This window comes from Aspergillus thermomutatus (assembly GCF_002237265.1).
Source record: "Aspergillus thermomutatus strain HMR AF 39 chromosome Unknown NODE_252, whole genome shotgun sequence".
Classification (NCBI taxonomy): Eukaryota; Fungi; Ascomycota; class Eurotiomycetes; order Eurotiales; family Aspergillaceae; genus Aspergillus; species Aspergillus thermomutatus.
Genome location: NW_020798302.1, coordinates 14,203 through 41,071, shown reverse-complemented (window position 1 = coordinate 41,071; position 26,869 = coordinate 14,203). Strand labels below are relative to the sequence as shown.

Below are 26,869 nucleotides of genomic sequence, written 5' to 3'. Positions count from 1 at the left end.
TCCTTTTTTTTTGGATTAAACTAGAGTAAATAATAATTCCTCAGTATCCAGATCAAAAGGTGGCTGAGACGTTAATTGAGGATTAAGTCAATATTTAAGTTGCAGATGCCTAACTTCAAGCATGCTCAGATCAGATTCATAACATTTGCAGGCATGATCAGACAGCGTCAAAGCCATTTATTTTCAAATCTTGAGACTCGTCCACCGGCTAACCGTCACTCTCTGCCCCATTTTTTCATGACCTTCAGCAATCATTATTGATGTCGGTACTATCTCTCTGTATTCTCTCGTGAACAATACCAGGGAAAATTCCCTGCTCTGGTGGACTCACTGGAGAAGTTGCTGCTTGCCCTCTGGGTTCGGTGCCTTCAGGAGAGTTGTCAGACCCGCCGGGCCTGGTGCTATCTGAGGTATAGGGTTTTCGAAGAGCCTCTGTGCCACTGCTGTTCGATCGAAGCTGAGGTAAGACCGGGTTCATGGAAGGCTCTGCTGCATATTCACCATGAGCAATCAGACCAAACAGATACTAAGATTTTACACTAGACAAGCACCCGAAGGACAAAAATGACGACGGTAGGAACTTGGTGAAAATGGCGACAATAACAATATTGACAATGACAAAATAAAGACCCAAACAGCATGGGAAAAGAGATTATCAAAGCGAGTTTCCGGGTCTGCAAGTTGAACTTACAATGGTTTAGATTCCCTTGCTCTGGATCCACAGGAATCTGTGATGGTCCTTCTAGCTGACTGCTTGTGGTGAGGACATTTGATCGCCTAGCTGAACAGTCAATATGACGTTCAGAGTATCTTTCAATCCTAAAATACGTCAACAAGGGTTATTTTCGCCTTGGTATGCCTGTGTGGTGGACTGCAAGCACGAGAATAACCTACAACGCAAGCTCCCCAAGTAAGGTCTCATGCCTAAATTGTTCACGAATGTCTGGCACATTGCTTTTTGCGACATTATTTCCTGCGACCCCGCGGAGAGAACAACTCGCACCGAGCCATCTCTTCTTCAATGATAGTTCAAAGCCACTTTGCTCGACTGAATGTTTTGCGAGCTCACACATGTCCACAGCGTTGAATTTGTAGATCTGCGCAGCAACCGAATATTCTTCAATCAATGGCTCCTTGGTAAATGCAAATTGCAGAGGATCATCCGTTGACAAGGATACATTTAGGCCGCGCCTGAAAAAATTCGCAAACGGATTCTTATCATATGTCAGGAATAGCGCGTTGTTACTGAGCGGAGACATTGCAATTCCGATCTGGTCGAGGTAAAACAGATACTGCAGTAGAGGGACCTTTCTAAGCAGTATTCCGTGACTGATGCTGTGGCAACAGAGAAAACCAACTGCAAGATGATCTGGATCGCCAGCCTCACCGCAATGGGGTCTTAAAACAAAGGTGTTGAAGCCGCGTTGCTTCCTCCAGAAATTCAATGACGCGATATTAGCGAACATAAAGTAAATCCAATAGCTGTACGGAGGATTTTGTTTCGTATTCCATTCTCTAGGAATGGGATATTTTCTATACAGCCGGCGCTCAGCTTTGCTTTCATCATCCACGCTGTCAAATCCGACCACACGCTGGAGGAAGATATGAAGTTTGGGATGGCTGCTGGGATTTTTGGTCACCTCAAATAACGGCTGAAAAACGTTCGTGATGACTTGCTCGAAGTTCTCCATCATGCCGCTTGATTTGTAGACGTCGTAAAGCCGAGGAACTTGTATTAGCCAACGCACATTGGGGGAAAATAATTTGTTGTCAACCACCCAAGCTGCGAGCTTGTCCCATTCTTGAATCGACCTTCCGTATATTGAGATGCGCCACTCAACCATTTGATATTTGCTGGACTCTAAATCTGAGATGACCTCTTTTGTGATCTCAGCCAGATAGCGGCCTTTAATGTAATTGTCCGTCTTCAAGAAGATCTCACGCAGCCTAGACTCCCCGACAGGGTTATATTTGAGATTGAACTTGTCAAAGCGATGGAAGGAATCCGTGTGCGCCTGCAAATCGATGAGCAGGAGAGTTTAGAAGAAAGACTTGCGGGAATAATACATACATGCATGTCGAGCGTATCAATGCTCAAGTCATAAGCTGTCAGATTTATGCTTTCAAAAACCTCTCTCAACGTTAGATGTTTACCATCCCGGAACAATACAACCTCATCAGGTGACTTCTTCATTTTGCTTTTGATGAACCTGAGGAGATGTTTCTGATTCATGCACGCCGAGTGATGGACATGGGTGTCAACTTTCCGGACGTTGTAGAAGTCTCTGTGTGGTACTTTTTTGCTGTCAGCAATCTCCTGATATTCATTGAGCAGCGTGTAAAGTTGGAATTTGCCCTCCAAATAAGAGAGGCGTTTAAACGCAAAGCTCTTGGTAGGTCCGTCTGTGGATACATCTATGACTGCATCGAGGTCCATATAAAAATCACGCAATGAAGGTATTCTGATGGTAGGTTTGTGCACATTCGCAGCCCCGAAATTTTCGTACACTTGGTAGACACTATTTTCATCCAGCCTGAAAGTCCAACTTGACTCCCCCGGGAGCGGAATGAATTCAGCCATGTCGAAGTCCTCACCGATATCCTGGCCCATCTTCCTTTTCTTTTGTCCGGCACCGGGAGAGGATTCTCGTTTCCCCTTATCTCTATCAGCATCCCAGGCCGGTTCTGGCGGGGGAGGGTAAATCCTCCAATCGGGACGATCTTTGGGATTATCCTCAGGACCCTGTGACGACAGTTGGATATATTCGGCGCGTCGGTCAAGCAGCCCGCGAATCTTGCGGTAGATGATGTTTAATTCCGAGGCAACCGTGCCGCTGCCCGTCATGTTCATAGCACTTTTGATAGCACCTGGAACCTCAGTGGCGAACTGCATGTAACGTGATCCTTGTTCATTTGAGATCTCATGCTGCATTGCATCATCTCGGAGTGGGTGCTGACCGGCAGTGGTGCTGGTATTTTCAGCGTATCCCGAAGTGGGCGTGCCGAACTGTGTTGAACTACTCGAGCCCAGGACGCCTACTTGAGGCCTTCCGTCCGTCTCTTCTCTAGCTGATGATATGTCAGAGGCAGAAGGCCTGCCTGTAAGGCCAGAACCCTGTTCAGACTCACTGTCAGTGCCTCGCGACACTAATTGATGATGCTGATAGAAGAGTTTTGCTTCTGTGTGACTCATTGACTTCTCGTAAGCATAATCATATGTCGGTGTTTTCATCTCCCTATCCCTTGGGAGCATATGGTCAAGACTATCTGTCACAGTTGCAGATAAAGAGCTGTCAACGTCTGCCTGTTGTGTGTTTTCTTCATCACGGTCATTTTTTATGTCGACAGTTGAGCTTTCAGTGTAAGCTTGTTGATCATGCGCATTATCCATTGGACCTTGCAGATATTGGGGAAAGATTTGAAAGAAAACAGGGATAATCTGCCAGCGATTGTACCTTACGGTCTCGAATTCTTCAAAAATCTTCTCAGAAAAACTTGTGTAACTACAAACTGGTTTGGAGCTGTAGGGTCACATGAAAGTCTCACCGCATACTCCTGGGGTACTAGTGTGATACACTATTAAACTTCTTGCGCTAAAGATAAGAAATTAGATCAGGTCTATCAAGAGGCTAAGGTACCTACAGGTTGTTGGTACCTTGCCCAGATAGACTCAGGTAATGGCTTATCAGATTTCTGCGATCTATCTTCATACTATACACACTCCAGAGTAGATAAATAGTACCAGTCAAAGCGGTGGTACAGGTAGGAGATGAACAATGTCAAAAAAGGTTGATCCAAATGATGCAGCAGTCTTCAATAATACAAGCAATACATGCCTACATCCTCACAGACAGGCTGTATCAGGCTAGCGGGCTGCTTTTCAGATATGCCTCGTCAGGCATGATTCTCGGCAAGTTGTACCTGGCCGATTGCCCTAATTACGAAGACGGCAAAGAATTGCCTTCACTTTGTTGCGGTAATAAGGAAAAGTTCGTGTGCTCCTTATTGTTTTGAAGTTGTTGTTCGATGAGCCAGATATACCAAAACATTGCTTCTCTGTAAGTAGACTGGTGCCTGTAGGTTGTGGCATGGAGTGTTCACAGTGGCCAGTCCATGTGGCTTTTGGAATCAAAAAGCAATGGTTGAATGAGCGGTATTGTCTCATAATGGGTGTTGTTGAGGCCCATGCACTTAGTGAAATACCCACTATCATATTGGTGCCGATTTAGATACCTATATATACTCTGTATCTACCCTATCTATTAGGTATCTATCTGCCTGATAAAATTTGTGAGTGGGATTTGGAAATAACATCCATTATTACCGACTTAGGTCAGCCTACTACTAGAGGAAAGCAGTGTCAAGACTCCTGGTTGCATCAAAGATTATGATGTAATCAGTGTACTACAGTACTACCAGGTACTATGTACCTTACATTATAGGTATAACTTACAGAGTACGGATACCTAGGTAGTAAGGCAGCCAGATTATGGCATCCATCTGGGTTAGCTAGAGAGGTACAGTACCGTACAGAGTAATAAATACGTACCTTAGTCTCCCGTCTGTGTGGACGGTATGACTAAGGTACCTATTTTTATTCCTATGCCTATGGAGTATTGACCACGGAGTAGGTAGATAGTAAATAACCAATAATCGTACTTTACTGTTGATTTACCTTACCCAAGGTAGTAAGATCATGAACCTAGGTAATGTTGGAATACACCACCTGGCCTCCTCATCCTTGCTAACTGATTGACTTACCTGATCTTACCTGCATCATACTTATTCATTATCGCACCTTGCAATATTGGTTGACTAAAATAACTGTAGCCAGCAAATATCATTGCATTCCTTATTTACATGCCTTATCTAGTCCTCAAACTCTCAACAGTACTCAGCAGTTCTCCGCGACATGGCATCTCTGAATCTCTCGTCCAACGGGCCATCGATTACCAAGAGTTATCGGTCCGTAATCGATTGTTCGCTACCTACCAGCAGTGCCACATATGGACAATGGGCAGTGTTTTCTGTCTCAACGCCTTTGGTCAATGCCTTCCAGAGGAGTTCAGACAGCAAGGAAAGTGTCTTGAAGGTTCAGAATACCGGGGGTTAGTCATCTATTTATTTGAGGCTCAACTCAAATGCTGATACCCAGTTCTGCAGCTGGTGAGCTAGATGACCTCATTGACGAGTTCTCGGAAGGAAAGATCCAGTTCGCCTTTGTCAAAGTCAACGATCCAAACACTGGTCTCCCGAAGAATGTCCTCATCGGATGGTGCGGAGAAGGCGTCCCAGAGCGAACGAAAGGATACTTTACAAGCCACCTGTCTGCTGTCTCAAAGTTTCTATCCGTTGGTGTCCCTCCATACTGGTTAGATGGGCTTTTTATTCTGATATTAGGCTACTTCAGAACTATCATGTTCAAATCACTGCACGCTCTGAGGGAGATTTGACACCCGAGGGAATAGTACAGAAGGTCGGAGATGCCTCTGGTGCGAAATACGCACCAGAACGAGCTTCGCTAGTCACTGCTGTACCCACGCCTTCAATTGCAAGCAAACCAGCCTTTACCCCCACTAGAACTGGTGCGGTAGTCTCAAAGACCGTGTCAAATGTTTCCACCAGGGTGGTTCCAAGAATGAGCGGCGATGATAATGGCTGGGGTCCAGATGCACCCCCTGTTACCAGGACAGAACTTGAAAAAGTTCAGTCCGCGTACAGGCCAACTAAGGTTGACATAGAGGCAATCAAATCCCAGAACCAGCCTAGAACATCACATTATCATGAGCTTCCCGTTACAGAGAACAGTGATGTTGTCAAAGGTGGCTATCAACCAATAGGCAAAGTGGATATCGCTGCAATCAGGAGACAAGCACGGGAGGCGGGCGAATTGAAAGAAGACCGACCCGAGCCTGTGAGAGGCGCATATGAGCCGGTTGGTAAGGTTGATATTGCTGCTATCCGTTCTAAGGTGCAGAAGCAACCTGCATCATCGGCAATTGATCAGTCCGTCTCAACCAACCCCGTTGAACCACGTGATGAAAGGGTGAAATTGCTGGATTCTCCAAGACTAACCGATCAGCCCGAGCGTTTGACGACTTTACCCAAGCCGAAGGTTTCCAACAAATTCGGGCTAAGCTCAACATTTACAGGCACGAAGGCACCCTTGCCCGGTGGCTTCGTTTCAAGCCCGGCCCCTCCTGCCACACAGGTTGGCATTGCAAGCAGAACGTTTGCAGACGAGGGAGGAAAGACTCCTGCGCAGCAGTGGGCTGAAAGAAAAGCCCGAGAACGAGGACAAGGCCCTGCCTCTAGCTCATCAGCAGCAAGCAGTGGCCATGGCGACAGCAAGGGAAAATGGGAAAGTCCGTACAATGGCAAGACGTGGGCTCCCGTCCAGACTACGCTTACGGGCAACTCTGTGGACCGCGGTGTCTCGCAGCAAGGGCTGGAATTCATGACTGAGCCGGAAACGTCACCGTCTGGCCAGCCAGACTTTACAAGCCAGTATCAAACTTTACGTGGTGCATGCATGAATCTTTCTCCCGACGAAAAACCAGTTGGCATGCCTGGTTCTGAGAATGGATTACCTGCACCAAATAGTTCACAGGTAAAACCGGAAGAACCCTTGGACGTCGAAGCTCATCAGGCTATTCCTAGCCCTCCTCAGCAGCCTCGTTCCCCTACTCCTCCAACGCCGCTTCCCGTACGTGAACCTTCTCCAATTCGTGTCGCTGTACCGGTTGGACGAGGAGTCGCAGACGCTCACGATGAACAATACTCGCCGCCTCCTGTCATGCCGACACAAAGCCTCCAACAGGCAGTACCGGATGATGAAGGGCTCGAGGATACTGCCATTGATATCGGCAGGGAAACGGCAAAGGCTGTAGTCGTTGACCGACCTCAAGACGAGGCGCTCCAGGCTATTGTGCAGTATGACTATGAGAAGGCAGAGGACAATGAAATAGACCTGAAGGAGGGAGAGTATGTGTCTGGCATAGAGATGGTTGATAAGGACTGGTGGCTCGGTTCTAATGCGCACGGCGAGCGGGGTCTCTTCCCCAGCAACTATGTTGAGCTCATTAAAGAAAACCAGCCAGATCACCTCGCACCGGTTGCTGGTGCTGAAGAACCCAAGGAAACTGCTCCAATCGTCCCTGCCCATAGCCCTGAAGATAGGCAAGATATCGCACAGTCGGTTGCAATGGCACTGTACGACTACGAGGCTGCGGAGGACAATGAGCTCAGCTTCCCCGAGGGTGCTCAAATAGTCAACATCGTAAGTAAAACATCTTGCAATCCTTTCCCCATTTATCTTGCTTCTTCCTCTTTTCTTTCCTTCCCGCTTGTTTCTAGGCAGATATACTAGTCAAACATCGGTATCACTAACTCAACACCAGGAATTCCCTGATGATGATTGGTGGTTCGGCGAGTACAGTGGTCAGAAGGGGCTCTTCCCAGCCAATTATGTACAACTCGAGAAGTAGATTGTGAGTGCTCTTTTTCTTCGGTGGGACATTTCGGGGTCCGGTCAGATATTGATAAAGTGGTCCGGCAAGTCTGGCATAAGCGCATCTGTTTGGAAACCATTACAAGGAAAACAAACCACGATTACACTTTTGACTCCTTTGTCAAAGCCAAGGTAGCATTTTCAAACTTCTGTAAAAGCCTGTGCTTTGGTCCTTTGCTCCGGACATTATTTCTTTCACAGATGTCTGAACTTCGTCATAAGTCATTGAATCTGTATCCTTCTCTCCACTCCAGTTGTGAAATAAACTACCTTACTACATCATGAAATAAATTGTGTGATGACAATGGCGTTGTTCAATCAATGTGGCCCCTGGCATTTTAACAGAGCAGCCCATTCAGTTGATCATGTACGGAGTAGCAACCATACATACAAAGAGTAACAAACTTAACAATGATAGATGCAGGTGAGCTATAAAATTTTACATGAGATAAGTCTTGAAACAGTGGGTATTTTTTTAAGACAGAATTTAATAGATTGTTGACAAGATTAATATAATACTTTTCTAATAACTACCTTAGATTCATCCAAGTAAATAATCATACTTGAGGGGGGTCTCGATGAATTTTCGATGAATTAGGTATAGATATCCATGTCATGTGATGTACTCTAGCTTTTTCTGTTGGTCGACTATACAAATCACTGCCTTGGTATTAATACTATTAGAAAAGTAGCTGTGCTTATAGCTACAGTGTTTTTTTATAGCACATTATCAAAGCAGCAGAATTCTAATTGATTATTTTCAATTAGTTTATCTACCACTTTCAGACTCTCATTACTCTTTACCACTACTTTGCTTATTAACCTCCACTCATCCTTCTACGTGGTCATCTCTTAAAGATCCCACACCACCTCTGAAGCACTAAGTGCTCTCTGGGCTTGATTCTCAGGGCAACATGGCATCCCTTAGTGAAGACTTGCTTATAACTGTGAATAAGCTACAAGATCTTGTTTTCAACACAATTGGAAATGACTCGCTTGATCTACCGCAAATTGTGAGTTCCCATGGGCAGCATGATAAGTATCTCCAGTGTGCCAACATTACTCCATTACTTCTCTTTTGCTGATTCATCTTCTCAAAATTCCCCTTTCTCTCTAGGTTGTTGTAGGTTCCCAATCTTCTGGAAAATCTTCCGTCCTGGAGAACATTGTCGGGAGGGATTTCCTACCGAGAGGAAGTGGTATAGTCACAAGACGGCCCTTGATTCTACAGCTCATCAACATCCCTAGTGAACGCCATGATAGGCCTGGCGATGATGATGTTCATGTCCCTCACACAGCTGCCAGTGTAGCTGGTCAGCACGAATGGGCCGAGTTTCATCATCTGCCGGGGCGCAAGTTCGATGACTTTGCTTTGGTGAAGCAGGAGATTGAAGCTGAAACAGCTCGAATTGCTGGGAATAACAAAGGCATCAATAGGCAGCCCATCAATCTCAAGATTTTCTCGCCCCATGTGCTCAATCTTACCATGGTCGATTTACCGGGGTTGACTAAGGTGCCTATCGGAGACCAACCATCCGACATTGAGAAGCAGACCCGAACATTGATTCTTGAATACATCGCCAAGCCGAATAGCATTATACTCGCAGTCTCTCCGGCAAATGTCGACCTTGTGAACTCCGAAGCGCTGAAACTTGCACGACAAGTAGACCCAATGGGACGGAGAACAATTGGTGTCTTGACGAAACTGGATCTAATGGATCATGGAACCAATGCGATGGATATCCTTTCTGGTCGCGTTTATCCACTTAAACTCGGTTTCATTGGCGTCGTCAATCGATCTCAGCAAGATATACAGTCTGGAAAGTCGCTATCCGAGGCCTTGCAGGCTGAAGTTGAGTTCTTCAGGCATCACCCTGCTTATCGAAACATGGCAAATAGATGCGGAACACAGTTTCTCGCAAAGACCTTGAACACCACGCTGATGGCTCATATACGAGATCGCTTGCCAGATATCAAAGCCCGCCTCAACACTCTCATGGGCCAAACGCAGCAAGAACTTGCCAGCTATGGCAACAAACAATTCAGTGGGGAAGAACATCGTGGATCTTTGATACTGCAGCTGATGACGCGTTTTGCCTCTTCCTTTATCGCTTCGATCGACGGTACCTCCTCTGAGATTTCTACCAAGGAGCTGTGCGGAGGTGCCAGGATATACTATATATTCAACTCTGTGTTCGGCAACTCTCTTGAGACCATTGATCCCACGCATAATTTGACCGTGTCCGATATCAGAACGGCGATCAGAAACTCGACTGGTCCCCGGCCAAGTCTTTTTGTTCCAGAACTTGCCTTTGACCTGCTTGTGAAGCCTCAGATTAAAATGCTTGAAGCTCCTAGCCAGCGTTGTGTTGAACTTGTCTACGAAGAGCTCATCAAAATTTGTCATACCTGTGGCTCCCAAGAACTCCTACGCTTCCCTCGACTGCAAGCAAAACTTATTGAAGTAGTGTCCGATCTCCTCCGCGAGCGCTTGGGACCATGCTCGGCTTATGTTGAATCTCTAATCTCCATTCAAAGGGCGTACATCAACACGAATCACCCAAACTTTCTCGGAGCAGCAGCAGCAATGTCATCTGTTATACAGAATAAACAGGAGCAGGAGAGAAAGATGATATTAGCAGACGATAGAAAAAAGCGGGAGAGAAGACGTCAAAAAGAGCTGGGCAGTGTCAATGGCGTCGTCCCAATCTCGCCTGAAGATGACGAGGACCACTCCGCTGAGTTGAAAACACAGAACCTCAGTAGTCGCGGTCAAACTTCGAAGAATTCCAGGAGCATGTCTCCTCACATTAACAAGGGTCAAGATAGCGCCATTACGGCGACTCTGAACGGTGTCAACACTAACCCAAATGCTATGTTCGGTGCTACGAATACTACACGCGACTCGTTCTTGAATTATTTCTTTGGCAAAGACGGGATGCAGAGCTCGACACCGCTGCCCCAGCCCTTGACTCAACAAAGACAGCCCAACCATCTCAGCGAGCCCAGCATCAGCCAGAGTATTAGACGAACAGATCTACGCTCGCCGATGTCATTACCCGATGACTATGCAGGATCTTCTGAATACGGCGGGGACATGTCTCAGCATGTATGTCAATATCCATTCTTTTATCTCATTGAAACAGGAGCTGACTTCACTTCTGTCAGGCGGACCATGCTGAGCCGACTCTCTCTGACCGCGAGCTCATGGAAACAGAGCTGATTCGTCGACTGATTTCATCATATTTCAATATTGTTCGGGAAACCATCGCCGATCAAGTCCCGAAAGCTATTATGCACCTTCTTGTCAACCATAGTAAAGATGTCGTGCAAAATAGACTTGTGAGCGAGCTTTATAAAGAGGATCTGTTCTCAGAGCTCCTTTATGAGGATGATGGCATCAAGGCGGAGAGAGAGAAGTGTGAAAGGCTTTTAGAAACCTACAAAGAAGCAGCGAGAATTGTAGGTGAAGTGCTATGATCTCCATGGTGCAAAGGTTCCGTTAGAGAGCCTTCAACCCAGAAAGCCTGTTTCAGATGTTCTCCAGCACGCAGCAATGGATGTCATGGATGCTGTATCATGCAACTGTACATATAGTGTTTTTTTTCTGCCTTTGTTGATGGGTGAGCGCCCTTGTTCGGTGCATGCTTGACTATTGACTCTACTTTGTACTACGACATTAAATATGTGTTCTTTCAAGCTCCTTCTTTTCAATCTCATTCAACATAAGCCAGTCATTGTACACAAGGTAAACTTGTCCGTGGTTATCAACATATAACCGGCCTTAGTTACAGAGTCGCCCGCTAGGGCGACCCTGCCAGCCCAAAGGAAACCAGCTCAACATAAGCCTATTTTCCCATACAAGATGCCATGTTTAAGTGTACGTACATAACCATCATGAGCTTATATACTTATAAACTTAAGTGTACACCTTTAATACTGGTATCTCTATAATATAGTATGAAAGGAAAAGATTCTATATCTTATCTTTGGAGTTATTACTATATAGAGCTAAAAAAATATACAAGAATATACTTAAAATTAGATATTTATTATTACATTAATTCCAATAGAAATTAAGAAAACCGTACTTCGCTATACTTTTATATAGATGATTATTTAGAGTACTTCATATAGCCGAGAGGTAATATTAACAGATCATAGGCCAATATATGTAAAAATATACATAGAAAAGATGGACTTTTTGTATAGTGATAGTACAGATATGCTACTAGAATAAGTAATAATATTAGCATAGGCATATACTATAGAATCTCTACTTTTTTACTAGGATTTTGAATTAATGCTAGCCTGTGTTATAGCTGTGTTAGTAAGAAATCTCTAAGTCTTTAGATTCTTATGTTGAGCTGGCTCCCCCTAGCGGGCGACTCTATCTAGGTGGAAGGGTCGGTTAGACGTAAAGTTTGACATATAGTATACACACAGAATGCGAAGTCAGTCTCCGACTCGCGGGAATTCTGATCTAGCATGTTACTCGACCAGCGCACCTCGCTCTAAGCTATCACTCTCAATCCTTCTTCTTACTCGGTTTTCTTAGCCGAGCACCCTCCAAACCATAGAGACCACCCCCTGCAAAGACACAGACAGCCCCAATGACAACACCCGGCGAAAGGTTATTTCCAAATAGGTAGATGGATAACAGGAGCGAAACAAGTTTTCGAACGTTCAAAACCACCGTCACTGTTAGTGAAGACGTCTGAGCGGAGAGGAGATGGACTCCACGAATGCACAGATACTGCGTCAGCGCATTCACAAAAAGATAAGCCACCTGCATGGGAATATGCGCGATGAAAGATGGATATAGGTGAGATCCCAGTATTTCTAAAATCAGACGAGGCCCGGATACGGCGATTGAAGTGGTGGAAGGCCCTGAGGCAGGAATCTCGGCGTCTTTTCCGATGCTGATGGACGTCACGGGAAGCTGACATCGCAAGGGAGGCGAAGAAAGCATGATCCGCCATTGATTCAGGAGCTGCGGATAGGTTGGGAGGAAAAGTGGTAGCGAGAGTGCATGAGAATAGAATAGCGCTTCCTTCCAGTGGCTTCGGCCATAAGTCTCATAGAGTCTGTCTGCATATATTCCCTGAAAGGCTGAAAGGATCATGGCAGACGCAAGAATTGTGAAGCCAGTAGCGGTAGTCGTTATATCAAGACCCGCTTCACCACGCCCAATGTCTAATGGTTCACCTTTAGCTTGAGCATCCGCCAATGCTGCTGTAACAACACCAAGAGTGAGCACCGCTACTGCCAAAATCTGACCACAAGAATACTTCTTTCCATTGAACAAGTATCCGACGATAAGGGAAGCAACAGGGCCTCCTGATCTCAATATTATGTGTAGGGGAACCGATATGCTATATGCGAAAGCCCAATTGTTCAAAAGATTGACTGTCACGAAGAAGGCCGTGTATACCAACCATGACCTTAATGGGATAACACGCGGACTAAGGAATAGCGACTGAGCCCCAAATGATAGCGAGGCAAAATTCGGCAACGTAAATCCAGCAGTCACAATAAATTGCGCGAAGGTGATCAGGGGACCTTCCGGCGGGGGATAGAGAGGTCAGACACAGTAACTCTTGGTTGGGCAATAATAGTCAGTCAATTACCTGAACTTGGTTGATCTCTAGGTAGGTTTGAACATCAGTATGTTACAATCGAGCCACTCGGGTTTTTCAAACTCACTTGATAATGGCTTCTAATGCGAACACCTAGGGCAATGAAGTCAATCAAAATTAAAGTAAGATCCCATCATACACTGAGTACCTACATTTGTACAACAGCCACCAAAGATTAATGATACCATCAATACCATGCTAATCCACTTAGGAGAGGTTGCATAGGCTGCTGCAGAGACTATGCTTCCTAGACCACCAGATTCTAGTACATTCCCATGCTTTTCTTTCGCACCAGACTCATTTGAATTAGCATCATCGCTGTTGTGACTGACCATTTGCTCTATTGTACCTAGGGCCTGGCGTGTGTTTGATCTAGAAAGGTTATGCTCTCTTCGAAAGTAAAAGAAAGAGAGAGGATGTACAAATGAGTAGACAGAATGACTGAAATTGAGCAGCAGATTGGTCAATAATTACGGGAGCTTGAATCAACTTCTGTCGCTAAATGTTGTTGACAATTCATTATTGCTTAGTCAAGAGCAATTCATTATTGCTTAGTCAAGAGCTGCATTCAAGCTGGCTAACCAGAAATTGATGGCATAAGATATCGCTAGATAACGGGCGAATGATTTTCAGGCAACTCAGGAAGACTATTCCTGTTCTGTCTACGGAGTATATCCGAAAACCTGAGTCGGGCATAGACAGATATCGCCCGAATTCCCTTGTATTATTATAAGATCAGCCTTTCAAGGCAACGCATGAATTTCTAAACCAACCTGCATTGCAAGCTGGAGGAATGTATTCGAATAGACCCTTCAGCCTTCCAGCCTGTTTCTGTGCCGGTGGTCGGACTACGGCCGTGAAAGGCCAAATTAACATGCTTAAAATCAACCCAGTGCAACATGGGAGGTAATATCAGAGAAAGTGTGTGAACTTCAGGGAAGCTATTACAGTAAGTGCGGACATTATCAAACATCCTCAATATCATCGTCACTCAAGACAAATTTATCCTCCCTATTTGAGACCGCAGGCGGAAGAAGGTTGGGTTGGCGGTGAGTGCGGCCACTGGCAGGCATTGTAGGCTGTCTGACAGAGGAGGCCTGATAAGTGGTCATGGGCTCATAATCGCAAGTATCATCGATGCCTTGGCGGTCACATGGTGTTCTTCGCCTGGAAAAGGATGTGATCTCCTCAAGTTCACTTGAAACAGCCTCGTTGAACCCAATTCTAGCCATGTATGGCAATTGATATAGCAAAAGATCATCGCGGGATGCCATAGTAGCGACTATTGCTTCCCTACCAGCCTGAAGCTGCTTTCCATTTCTGGAGTGGTCTGCCAAGGACTTGGTGCTTTGTCTGCCGAGTCCGCTGAGTGAGTGTAATAATGTTGCTTTCCACAAATTCGTAAGTTCTTCAACTTGATCCTTCTCTTTCAATCGCCGCAGCTCAGTGGGAAAGAAAATTCTATGCCCGTCTTGTGCAATCCCTTTCTGGTTTGTTGACGCTATTCGTCTTTTCACTGGGGACGGAAGCGAAAATAGTAAACCACGTGCGGCAACTTGATAACTGAGCTCATCCTGTCGCATCATGTCAAGACCAAGAGCGGCCTTGTATGTGCCACGTGAAGAACTACCTTGACTTGTCTTATAGTTAGCACTTAAAAAATCACTATCTGACAATGCCTCTATGCATCCATTTATGCAGTCGACAAAATCAGGGCCATCGCACGATGGTATGTAATTCTCATAGAGGGCGCTGATGAATGTCTGTGTATCCGTTCCCGACTGCTCTAGAAGGTCGTTCACAGGAACCAGCGAGACTGTAGGCCGATCGCAATGACATAAATGATCTGGTGGCCGGGGTGGCCGAGGGTTGTCGGGTGCAGAACTTATACCCTCACGCTTGTTATAGACAATTTTTCCGACTGCGTGGAATAAACCAAGGCTGCTCTCCCTGTACGTTATCGTTTGCAGTGCTTCTTTCTCAACAGGCGCCAAAGATATGTTACCTCGGCCCGTTCTCGTGGCCTTGGGGGAAGGATACTTCTCAAACCGTTCACACTGAAGGCAGAGAAATTCCAGTGAAGAGATCGCGCTCCGAATGTCTCCTATCTCTGATAAACTCCTCAAAATCGCGGGCCCTGGTCCTTTACTTGATTTAAATCTGCGGGTATGCTTCTCCAGAACCAACTCCAGGGCTTTGAACATGAACGTTGGAGCAATGGCATTAAAATCGATAATCGTTGTGCCTGGATGACTTAAAATGTCTGGCCCCAGCAACCTGTGAGCCGTTAAGTTGTCCGAATAGGACGCCCCGGGATTCAACAGGGTCTCGGAGACGATAATAACAACAGGTGAGCTCCCGTGTCTCTCAATATCGTCCCGGGTATTGCCTCTCGGTGCGGATGACACTGAGAGATACCGCTGCAGAGAAAGTCGGAAAGCGGTTAGACTGGATGAGCCTCGATCGAAGACTGTTGGGAACTCCTCGATGAGAATAATACGTGGTCTCATATGTCCACTACTGTTCCTCTTGCTTGCTGATAAACCGGTCATGCCATAAAACTCGAGCCCACGTAACCTGTTACTCCTTGTCAAAAATTCTTCGAGTTGCGCTGCTGTAGATGTGAATCCTTTCGCCGCAAACTCAGATCCTGACGGATTCTTCCATTCGAGAACATCAAAACCTAGCTTGTCCGACAATAGCGATAACGTAGTTGTTTTGCCGCTTCCTGCAGGGCCTCTGAGAACAAGTAATTTCTGATTTTGTTCTCGAAGTTAACTTTGAGTCGAGGAATTCGCCACTCATCTGTGATTCTGTGATGCATACCTTCTCGTACGCGCGAAGGGCGTCTGATAACCAACTCTGTACATCGGCAATTTTTTTCTTGTGAACCGCGAGCTCATTCAGATTCATCGGGGAATACTTCTGTGCCCATGGCAATTTCTCAGAGTCTTTATCGTAATTGGTCGCTAACGAGTCAAAACCATGACGCTTTCTCTCCGACGCCGATGAAACGATGAAGCGCTTGTGATTGCTTGCGAAGCTCTGAGGACGAAAAGCGTGTGGTGTTGCTTGAATCTGATTGGAACGCTCTCCAGCAGCCAAAGGCGCCTCCATCCGCTTTCCAGGTATGACTTTTCGCTCTGCAATGTAGTGGGAGAAAACCTCATCGTAAGAGTCGTAGCCGTCCTCGATAGCGTCATCGCTTGTGTCTATCTTGTCTGTCCTTGGCTGAGACAAATGGAAGGATCCAGTCTTGTGTGTAGCCCATCTTTGTTCTTCACTCGCAGCGGGAAAGAAGTTGTGGAGCGATCTACTCTTCGATTTCTTGCTCGAGGGCGGGTTCGAACATTCGTTCCTCTGACAGACCGGTTCGGAGCGTAATGCAGCAGTACTGGCAGAGATTTGCTGCGAATGGACATTTGTGCCCGATGGAGCATTTTGATTGAGAAGAGCCTCGCAATTGGGACTTGATGAACTCGAACGACTCGGTTCATTAGCCTTGCAGTTGTCAGGCAGGCATATACCTCCAGAAGCAAAATCACCAGGATTCAAAAACCAACCTGATCTTCCAATGGACGGACGATTGATATCCGCTGCCGTTTCGCTGCGTGGGTGGCCATGACGAAAATCAGCAAGAAGAGGAAGAACAGTCATCTGCTTCTATGAAGCACGGGCCGAGGCATGTAAAAGATTCAATTTTATAGGCATGTCGTAGAGGCAGGTAAGGTAAAGACCCAGGGGAAATCCTGGCGTCCGACAAGTCTAGTCACCAAACACACTGGATTTTTCTCGGTATGCAAAGTGAAACAACCAGCGGAATCCCTTCGTTTCTGAGACAACATCAATGGAAGGACGCTATTAACGCACCATGGTCACCCCCATACACTGCTCCGTTCCCGACGGAGTAGTGAGTACAATGGAGCGTAGGTAATCTTTCTGACCAATCAAGATCACTGAATCTCGATATCAAGAAAACTACCTACGGAGTACATAGAGGGCAGTATTTAAATTTCCATTTTCCATCCAACTAGTAGATAAATACGTAGTATACCGATTTTCCACCGCATCATCTCTGTAACCCAAGAGATCAACTTAGATAAGTCATACACTAATATATTCCCCAGAAATAAGATCATGACTACACATAGCTATACACCATTCCCCGGGTCGTCTCACTCTCCGCATTCCCATTTTAGATCTCTATTAGCTTCAGCTTTGTTACTTCCTTAACATGCTTTCATTAGCTAGATCTTGGAACCTAGAAAGAGTAGAAAGCATGTAGCCATTGCCTATAATAGCCTAGGGTGCTTTTTGGAAGGGCAACTATGTGAGACTCCCAGCATCTGTATCAAGCACCATGATGTTAAAATATCAAAATTGATAGTTTTAGTGGTCCTAGCATACCATCATTTATAACATAACTTAACTATTCTCCATAATTCGCTATTATCTACTACTTAAGAGGTTAACCAGCTATGCCTAGGCTTGCCCAGGCTTGCCCACTGCATAGGGAAGGACTTTCCATGGGATGCATAGTGACTCGTCATGAATTTTCATGGCCTTGAGGGAGCTCCACCCAATAACAAGGTACCTAAGGTATGCTTGGAAATTTGTGGTCAAAGAGATTTCACCGATAGTGTTAGAAGATCAAAAGCATACTACTCCGTGCATGCTCGCCAACCCTTTGAAAAACACATGTATTATCCTTTCCGAGTCTAGCAACGACTTCCGAATCGACTACTAGACGAGCACTTTGGGAAGGAGAATGCGAAAAGATCTCAAATATAATCCAAAGTTCGTTGGCTCGATCGTCCCTACATTGTCAACCATCAACGGGGGGTTTCAAAGTATGAGATATGGCAATAGGTATAAGAATTGGAGGGTTTCTGCTTGCGTCTTCTCTTCTCTTCTATAAAGCGCTCAAGAAGCACCGAAAAGGTCATAGTAATAGTCATCATCAAGGCCATCTCGGGAAGGAATCTTCGGAACTTCTCCAACAAAAGTCGCATCTTCAAAGCGCACATTGAATAGACGGATCTTCAGCCCATAGTCGCTGACAACATTGATCAACTTGTTAGAGTCTACTGTGATAGGCCGCTGATTCAGCAACATAAGCAACCCGTCGAGCCACTCAGATGCTATGCTTGGGGATTGAGGGCGAAGTGTCAACAAGACACCCTCCTTCGAGTTGCCGATAGAACAAGCATGACTATGGCCCTTCGATGAGCCCCTTGTGGCAGATGAGGGACATTCAACATATCCATGAATCGTGATTTTAGTCGAGGATACAGAAAGGGGTGCGATTTTCAAGGTTGAGGAAGATGAAGCGTCAGCTGATGCTGAGACGTTGGAAGCCACAGACGAAACAGCCGACAAATCAACTAATTGAAAAGACGGTCAACAGACAGGTTCGGCTAAAAGGAATGAACAGAGGGGATCCGAACCTTTTCCAGGGAGAGAATCGAGGTCTATCCTGCCATTTCCTAGCGTCTCAAAATCCCCGTAATGCAGGAATTTTCGGTTATGGGACAATTGTACATATCGGTAAGAGACATTTTCGACAGAAGAGGAGTCTGTATGAGTACTGGCTTCAACAGGAAACCAGCAGCCCTGCAGAAGGCAACGGATCCTTTGCTCCTTGACGAATTGTAGAGCCTCATGATGGAGTTCTTCGCGGACCTGTTGCAGATGTTGCCTCCAAACATCTTCATAAGTGAGCTCCAAGAGTTCCATCTGCAGATCTCGAAGCCGGCGGTATTCAAAATTGACTATCTCATCTTCCACGTCTTGTACTTCCTTTGTTCGGGTTGCCCCACCAACAACCGATTCAACAAGAATTCGAACCAGCTCAGCAATTTTTGCGAAATCATCAACGTCTGCATTGGTGGTCTTCCATAACCGGACGAAAGCTTGCAATGCCGCGACGTGCAAACGTGTCCAGTGCAGCAGTAGAGGCTTGAACAACCGGTCAAGGTTGGCGCGAGACTCTAAGACCAGGTAGTTCTTTGAGTCTTCTATGTCAGATTTCTCGATCTCAAAGTGCTCGTATAGGATTGAAGTTACTGCCAAAGAAGCGCGGGCAATTGGACACCGTTTCTGGCCAGGTTTTGCTGACTGCTCCAACAGCATTTTTCGGAACTCATTTCGATGATTTCTGACATAATCCGCAAGGTCCATCATTCCCAGGAATCCCATCTCTTCGAATTGAGCTATTGGATTTTCTGATTCGAATCCAAGCCGCCTCCACTTTTCTGAGTTGTGTTTTCTAGAACGCCGCATCTCAAAGTCATTATCAACCCTCTCGTCAATGCTCTTCTCCTGGTCACCAGCCAGGTGTATTCCTTTCAATGCCCTCCTATGCTCTGGTTTTTCTAGATCCAGGGGAATATCTCGCCACCTCCTAAGCAGAACCTTTGTGAGAGATTGGAACTCTATCAAAGGATGAGCATGGTCTTGCAACGTTGTACCTTGCATGAGGGCGTAAACCGCTCGAATTACCCCTAAATCTTGAAGTTTTTGTATGAATCTGGGCCATTCTAGCTCGGAGTCGTTTGCAATGGAGTCACGCATAAGAGAGTTGATGAGTTGAAGCGCATTCGCACAGAGTGCGTGATCTGCAGACGAGAGCCTATTGACAAGCATCTCCAGAAATTGTGGGTAGATTGCAAGTGCGGGTTTCAGAGCGCGAAACCCAAAAGCATCAGTCTGTGGTAGGCGCCCCCCTGTGTACGGATGGGATACGATAGATACTAAGATAGACATTGCGCCGCGCAAAATGTTGACCAGAGGCTGCGTCACAATGAGCTGGACAATCTAGAGGTAGGAACCAGAACACTTGTTAGTACTGAGGCAAGCTGAGACTTCGCTATCCCTTATGGCGGCGAATTTCAAAGACCTACTCTTTCCACCAACTCTTGGTCAACATAGTCCCATCCCTTATCTACTTCCAACAGCCTTGCGAAGCTTGTCAAACTGTAAGCCAGTGTATTTCCGGTTGCATGCAATGTCAAATCGCGCAGTTTGGCCAGCCCCCCTTCAGCAATGAAGATATCAGCAAACGAAGGGTCTCCGATGCTGCCTTGAAGCTTAAAGACTGCCATCTTGCGCACTGCATCTTCTTCACTCCCCAATCGCTCGACTATGTCGAAAATATTGCCCTCCATTTCAAAGAAGTTGATCCGGGGGTGATCGACCGTCGTAGTATGCCATCAGAGATGCAAGAATCCAAGAATCCAAATAGGTAGCAGTCACCATCCGTATATTTGCAATCGAAAAATCGAAAAAGTGATTATTTATGAAACTAGATGAATCTGCACCAGCTTCCTAGTCCGCTGGCTCATTCATGATGCCCACTCCGTACGAAGTACTTTTGAATTGAATTTAGGGGTGTCACCTGACTTAGAAGGTCCCTGGAGTTAATCTAATGATAGAGAACAACTTATCTATATAACACACTACCAAACCATATCTCTAAGAAAGAACCAGGAATATTAACTATATAGCAAATTGAAGCGCACAAAGTAAAGCGAGGAATCGATATACATATGAGCCTCTCATCCCTAACGCTACACCCGGAGCTTTGAGCTTTAACGAATCTGGATCTGTCACAGGTATTGAGAAGCCAGCAAGCTGCCTCTAGCGACCAAACCTCATCTGAGCCCCGGCATAGTGCCACAGTCCCCTAAGAAAACCTTGATATTCAACAGCTTCGCCATAACTAGTTATGCCGCTGCTTTTACCACCGGTGCAAAACATTTCAGTCAGTCGAATATGCCAGGGAGGATATCCATCCAGTTTCAGAAAGGGCGCGAAAACTAATAGTAAATCCGGTTCTGGCTTCATTGGAATAGCGGGGTGAACAGCACTCGCCTGTCTGTCACCAATGCTCGATGTGGCCGGCTGCAATGGCTGCGTTGTGATTTCGCTAATCTCTGCATCAACCAACTCCATGGTGATATCCCCTGGTGACAGTTTACCATTCTGTGACATTTCTGTCAGCGTTTGAGTCAGATCAACTATAGTTTCTCTTCCATCGGTAGCGGATAACAGAAGCATGGTAAGAGAGTCAGTATTGACTCTACGAGCCGTATCATGGTCAAGAGATGGCTCATATACAGAATGATGAGGAGCGAAAAGTCGAAGGGTTGGCTGCTGAGGGAGTGAGCCGTAATATGAAGCGAATTTACTCGCAACCACCTGATGCAGCGTCGGTATGCATGATTTCAGGACCCCTATAGAGGACGGTCAGTACTCTTCTACCTCAGAGCGCTTAAGGAGGCCGGAATGTTGAGTGTGAAGTGTCTCTACATACCGCTCTTCTCATAGATACTCAGCATGGGTATACCAGAGCTAACGCTCCAAGCAGCCAGTTCTGCCACTTCGTCCATCAAAATCGCAAGCGCATCATCTTCCTTGCGCATTGATAAAACAACGGTCAGATGTTCAGGCAAACGTTTTAGGCCCTTGATATCTTTTCGTATCAATTCCGGTGTGCGGTGATGGTAGTAGACGATCGCAAGAACCCGATCCACAAGGGCATGATAGCTCTGAACTAGACGCAGGATAATCCCATAGATGATATGAATGAAAGTGTAAGCAAGTTGATGCAGCTGAGACTTCAAAAATGTTCGAATAGGGGTTTTTCGGGGGGCTTTCTTCTGTCGCTGCAGCGGTCGACGTGCAAGATCTGATGGATCCGGTAGATATGGCTTCAGGATATTTTCGCGATCGGCGGGAGTGAGCGTGGTCTCTCGAGTACGAACAGTGTCCCTCAGTAATTCCCTATCACGTGCTAAGACCATGGTTGTTCGAGGAGTGCATCTGCTCAGGAAGAGCAATGAGTTGAGAAAAGGCCCTTTATCTCTCGAATTGCTAGTTGAAGGTCAAGATTGGCGGAAACCACTTTCTGCTTTGAGGTTCAGCAAAGCAAAATGTTGAAACGATGGACCAAGTTTTTGCACCTGCGCTTGGAACTGATCTTGTTGCACAGGGTAGTTTATACATACACAACAGGCAGTACGGAGTAGTAGCGTCAGACAGCGCCACAGTAACGAGGCGTTGGAGAAGGTATTATTTTGGAAGGGGCGCAGTAGTAGTACTCCATCCATCCATGTACGGAGTATAGGTAGGTACTCTGTATACCTTCCAGTAACTACCTTCCTACCAGGTAAGGTATTATTCTGTAATTAATGCATGTGGCCTTTCATACCTTACTACCGTACGGAGTACCTACTGGGCTAGGTAGACACTTTCCAACTTGAGTCCCTCAGTCACAACTACCTACCGTAGGCAGCAGTTAGATAACCAACAGGTGCTTGATTCCAGCTCTTAAATAAGATAATATGGATGTACCTAATAATAAGGTCAAACATACCCCGTACAGTGTGATAAATATTGAAGCCGCTTGAAATCAAAGGTTGCGCCCGGCCTCGTTTCATCTACAAGATACGTACATGTATTTTCAAAAATGCCTGTCTTTTAACGAACTCCACACATTATTCAGATTACAAAATAAGAGTTGAATGCTAGGTGGCAGCCAGTAGCTCAGATGTTTTTGAGTCCCAATATATATGAAGGGTGGTGTTTGTACAATCTCTCGTTAGGGGACGAACGAAAAGAGTGTAAGGCAGGTAGAAGAACACCCCGTGTTCTTTCCGAGATTGTTTATTTTGGTGGACTTTGAAGTTCTCTTTCACCACCATAACTTAGGATATATTCCATGGCTACCGCCAATTGATCTGATGGTCAAATTGAAACACGTTATCTGCGGCCCTGCTGTCCCTGTTGACGAGGATCATCCCATGCCGCAAAGATGTCGGACAATGTGTCCATAACTCCTGGGTCAAACCCCGCGTCTCGATCTATCTTTCCCAAGGGCCCCAATTTTACTCTTGCTGACTTTTCAAGCCGCGATTATATCGTCAAAGAGTTTATTGAGGCACTTTCTGACAGTGCTATCTCAAATCGACGTTCTACGCTTGGAGCTGGTCCCGGCAACCAACTTTTTGATCCTAAACCGCTGATTCGAGCATTTGAGCATGCTCAGCGACGACTTGGTGAACTTTCTGGTGATCTGGAAATCAAAGAGAACGAGCTCTCGGCTGCAGCTCGGAGGGCTGAGGCACAGCATGCGCAAAATCTCAGCACATTGGGTAGAAAGCTGAAGCAGACCATCGATTCCTTCCAGCAATTGGATACGTCATTCAATGGAGCAGGACTATCCGAAGGTGAACTTCCTGGGGCGACTGGAAATATGGCTGTTGAAACGGGAAGAAGGCTAGAGGAGTTGGACCGACAGAGACGCCGAGCGCTTGATGCTCATTTCCTGATTCAATGTTGGGATGGAGTGAGTAACAGAGGAGAGATAACACTCTTAGAGAACTTAAGGAAATCGGGGACTGGTGAAGCCAAAGTCAGGTCGGCACATATTGCGCGACAGTTGCTCAGGATAAGTCAAAGACTCGACCCCCACAGTTGGGATGAATTGAGAGCGAAGAAAGGCGACCTGTACCGGAATGACGGTGTTTCTGTTGAGGAGGGCACTGGAGGAAACATCAATGGAACCCGTCGAAATACGAGAGAGATAATCGAAAAATTCTCCGAGACGCTTGAAAAGGATCTTCTGAAACAGTTCGATGATTTCTACCGCAAGGCAAACTTTGAGGGCATGAGAGACTGCGCGACAGTGCTTCAGGACTTCAGCGGAGGCGCAAGCGTGACCGCTTTGTTTGTTAATCAACACCAATTCTTCATTGATCGAAGTCAGCTAGTCACAGAAGAAGTTGGCGGGGATTTGAACAGCTGGGAACAATTGGCGGATCCTGACGCCGAACCCCTGAAAGTCGAACCAAGCCTTCAATCCCTGGTTGACGAGGTTAAGGTCGTCGTCCAAGAAGAATCAGCCATCATCAAGCGAGCTTTCCCCTTCTATGAGCAGGTGCTGGGCAAATTCTTACAGCGCGTCTTTCAGCAGTCCATTCAGCAGAGGCTGGAAATGGTTCTGGACAAGGCTAATAGCATCTCGTCTTTAGCCTTCCTCCGATCGCTACAAAGTTCTCGCAGCTACATTGGCGGCCTGGTTGATGATCTCAAGACTCATGGCTTGACTGAACATCCGGACCCTATTTCGTCCCAAACAGCCTTGATTCTGGATCAGCAACTGGAGGATTTGTTTGTGCCATACTTTGTTGGATCATCATACATCGAAAGGGAGAAAAGATCACTCGAAGAGTTGTACACGTCTTTGTTGTTCAGGTTTACTACTTTTCATGCTCGAAGGAAACGAGCAGCCACGACGTTCATGGCATCAATTTCCAAGTCTGGGACTGAACTCCTTTCTTCTGCTCGGGACGCTTACGTCAATCGCCTTGAGTCCTCGGAATTCACGCCCACTCAAAAGAAGATGCTCCTTCAGTTGGCCGGGCTGAAAGATCAAAGCGACTCTATGAAGCCCACTGATATCAAGCTGACGGAGAAGGATGGTCTTCCAAATATTACCTATGCCAAGAGGATGTTGAAATGGCTGGCTGAAGCGGTTGGTCGGGGATTGGAATTGGGCGCCAACAGCGAGACACCAAAGGATGTGTCTGCGTTGTTGAGTCTACTGTTGTCTTCGATGGGCGAGAGCTATGTCGAGGTGTGTCTTGACGCTGTCTTGGAGTCCGCAACGTCCCAAGAGTCTGCAAGGGCAGAGCCTGATTTTGGCTATCTTACTGTGGTCAAAAGCATTATCGGCATCACGAACTTGATGGTGATGTGTATACAAACGTTGCTAATCCCCCTTGCAACTTCCAGTATAACAGTCCGCCGGGAAATGGAGAAGAAGACCAATACAGCGACTATGCGTATAGAAGATAAAATAAACGCGATTGAGCAGAAGGTCATTGACACAGCCTTGATGTGGATTAGCAGGTTACTTTCGGGACAGAAGAAGAATGATTTCCGACCCAAGGAAGGAGACAATGCAGCTTGGTTGGAAATGTTACATACACCAGTAAGTCACTGAGATGCTGCAGCGTAAATCTGTCACCCAGGAATTATAATGACCTTGTCCTAGACGTGTGCGTCAATATGTGCTTTTTTAACCCGGCTGCACGACACTATCGCAGCATCGCTATCATCCAGTGGGTCCAACTTTCGTCATTTGCTAACGGAGATTGCGCTTGGGACCCGGAGTCATCTCCTCGAACATTTTAAGCGATATACCGTCAACGGGGCCGGGGGTCTTATGGTCACCAAGGACATGACACAGTATGCAGACCTGCTTAAGTCTTGGGACATCGACGAACATATCAAAGGACCAGGCGGTTCCCTGGACGTCCTGCTAGAAGTCGGCAGTCTATTTGTCATTGGGTCAGAAGCTTTACGGGAGAGAATTCGCGGGGGGGCCAGCTCTAATGCAAGCAGACGACCAGGAACAAGTCGTACTGAGACTGAACGTGAACAGGAGCTAGTAGGGTCTGGCCAGATCGAGGCTGGCCTTAGCATACAGGAGATCAGAGCTTATGTGTCTCGAAGGGAGGATTCCAGCACTACAGCAATGCAACATGTGCTCAACCTCCTGTGATTCCATGGACTGTTCACATTGTTGCAGCAGGTGAAGGGCCTCCTTTTTATTGCTCTGAAAATCCCACAGATTGAAATACCATATTCCACCACGCATTGTTCATTCTGAAGATTAGTGATTTCCGCTTGCAATGAAAACACTTGGGCTGTTATCCCTACTTGGGTCTATCTTTTGCCTGAGGCTTAGTGGATAACTGAGAGAACAGAACAGCTCTAGAAATCTTGATGTTGCCCGAGATTGAACAAGATGTAGCTGCTGATAGAGAGAAGTTGAATAAAACATTCATCGGATCCTGATCTTCCTAGAGTGCACTTTCTTTCCACCCTTAATTGGGATTGAGTCATGGTCTACTGCAGAATGTTCTTAGCAGATGTAATTCCTAGATAACAAGTGCTGCGCAGATGCAAGATGAGTAATTTCCTACTGTAATTGAATATCCTTGCCACTGGCTTTGATGTATCATTAATTCAAACGATGATGTTGTGTTGTTATGGCTGAAGTTTGTCGCATGGCTGTGTTTGCGGACAAGCTACCTTGAGCTTCTGGTATATTATTAACATTGACAGTACTTATTGTTGCCATTAAACATGATCATAGCTTTCCGAGCCCATACCTTCCGGGCAGGACTGTATTATTTGGTTAGCGAATATTTATGCATCTGCAGAGTAGACCTTCCCGCGATACTACTTGCAGGCAGCCCTTTGAGACAGCCCTATCTATATGGCCCTGATAAGGGAGTTAGTTGCATTTGAAACTCGTGATCTTGGGGATGAAAGAAACTATTATTGCCCAGGGCATCACTCAAATCCAGACTCAAATTATTATTCTAGAAATTTGAGAGCAAGATACATACTGATACCATCCAGACATCACAGGCAACTGTATTCTCGAATTTTTATCCTTCCTTGAAGAAAGCAAATTGAAAATCGGTCCTTACGGTCAATCATATATTTTTCAGAGCGGAAAGCAGACAGCTGAGCTCAAAACGTGCAGATAACAGTTTAGCACGTGACCGGGCAGCTAGGAGACCACGCAACTGGCGAGCTTCAAGGCATCAGCATGCAAGCACGATTCTGCAGGTGTTGGTCAGAAGAAGGCTCTATGCTCGACTGTTCTTTCGCAATTCAAAGTCTCGAATTGTTTTAGCAAAAA

The 26,869-nt window shown here is 46.0% G+C and overlaps 7 protein-coding genes across 7 annotated transcripts; 3 read left to right on the top strand and 4 right to left on the bottom strand.

Moving 5' to 3' along the window:
* Window positions 1-890: 890 nt before the first annotated feature.
* On the bottom strand, window positions 891-3,391 carry CDV56_104780 (AMP deaminase; the record flags this gene model as incomplete). Its single annotated transcript, XM_026758399.1, has 3 exons — window positions 891-2,015; window positions 2,072-3,069; window positions 3,130-3,391. 3 exons carry the CDS (start codon window positions 3,389-3,391, stop codon window positions 891-893), a joined length of 2,385 nt encoding a protein of 794 aa, XP_026611087.1.
* A 1,521-nt stretch (window positions 3,392-4,912) lies between these two features.
* On the top strand, window positions 4,913-7,487 carry CDV56_104435 (putative actin binding protein; the record flags this gene model as incomplete). Its single annotated transcript, XM_026758054.1, has 4 exons — window positions 4,913-5,108; window positions 5,164-5,326; window positions 5,401-7,279; window positions 7,401-7,487. 4 exons carry the CDS (start codon window positions 4,913-4,915, stop codon window positions 7,485-7,487), a joined length of 2,325 nt encoding a protein of 774 aa, XP_026611086.1.
* A 937-nt stretch (window positions 7,488-8,424) lies between these two features.
* Window positions 8,425-10,990, top strand: CDV56_104080 (dynamin-related GTPase DNM1; the record flags this gene model as incomplete). Its single annotated transcript, XM_026757699.1, has 3 exons — window positions 8,425-8,523; window positions 8,628-10,619; window positions 10,679-10,990. The coding sequence occupies 3 exons, from the start codon at window positions 8,425-8,427 to the stop codon at window positions 10,988-10,990; spliced, it is 2,403 nt and encodes an 800-aa protein (XP_026611085.1).
* Window positions 10,991-14,114: 3,124 nt separating this feature from the next.
* CDV56_103480 (putative cell cycle checkpoint protein Rad17) lies at window positions 14,115-16,772 on the bottom strand (the record flags this gene model as incomplete). Its single annotated transcript, XM_026757099.1, has 3 exons — window positions 14,115-15,905; window positions 15,976-16,650; window positions 16,713-16,772. The coding sequence occupies 3 exons, from the start codon at window positions 16,770-16,772 to the stop codon at window positions 14,115-14,117; spliced, it is 2,526 nt and encodes an 841-aa protein (XP_026611084.1).
* Window positions 16,773-18,072: 1,300 nt separating this feature from the next.
* CDV56_103103 (ELMO/CED-12 family protein) lies at window positions 18,073-20,315 on the bottom strand (the record flags this gene model as incomplete). Its single annotated transcript, XM_026756722.1, has 3 exons — window positions 18,073-18,533; window positions 18,597-19,965; window positions 20,052-20,315. 3 exons carry the CDS (start codon window positions 20,313-20,315, stop codon window positions 18,073-18,075), a joined length of 2,094 nt encoding a protein of 697 aa, XP_026611083.1.
* A 472-nt stretch (window positions 20,316-20,787) lies between these two features.
* Window positions 20,788-21,953, bottom strand: CDV56_102915 (ditrans,polycis-polyprenyl diphosphate synthase; the record flags this gene model as incomplete). Its single annotated transcript, XM_026756534.1, has 2 exons — window positions 20,788-21,383; window positions 21,464-21,953. 2 exons carry the CDS (start codon window positions 21,951-21,953, stop codon window positions 20,788-20,790), a joined length of 1,086 nt encoding a protein of 361 aa, XP_026611082.1.
* Window positions 21,954-22,963: 1,010 nt separating this feature from the next.
* CDV56_102432 (exocyst subunit SEC10) lies at window positions 22,964-25,717 on the top strand (the record flags this gene model as incomplete). Its single annotated transcript, XM_026756051.1, has 2 exons — window positions 22,964-25,144; window positions 25,208-25,717. 2 exons carry the CDS (start codon window positions 22,964-22,966, stop codon window positions 25,715-25,717), a joined length of 2,691 nt encoding a protein of 896 aa, XP_026611081.1.
* Between the last annotated feature and the right edge of the window lie 1,152 nt (window positions 25,718-26,869).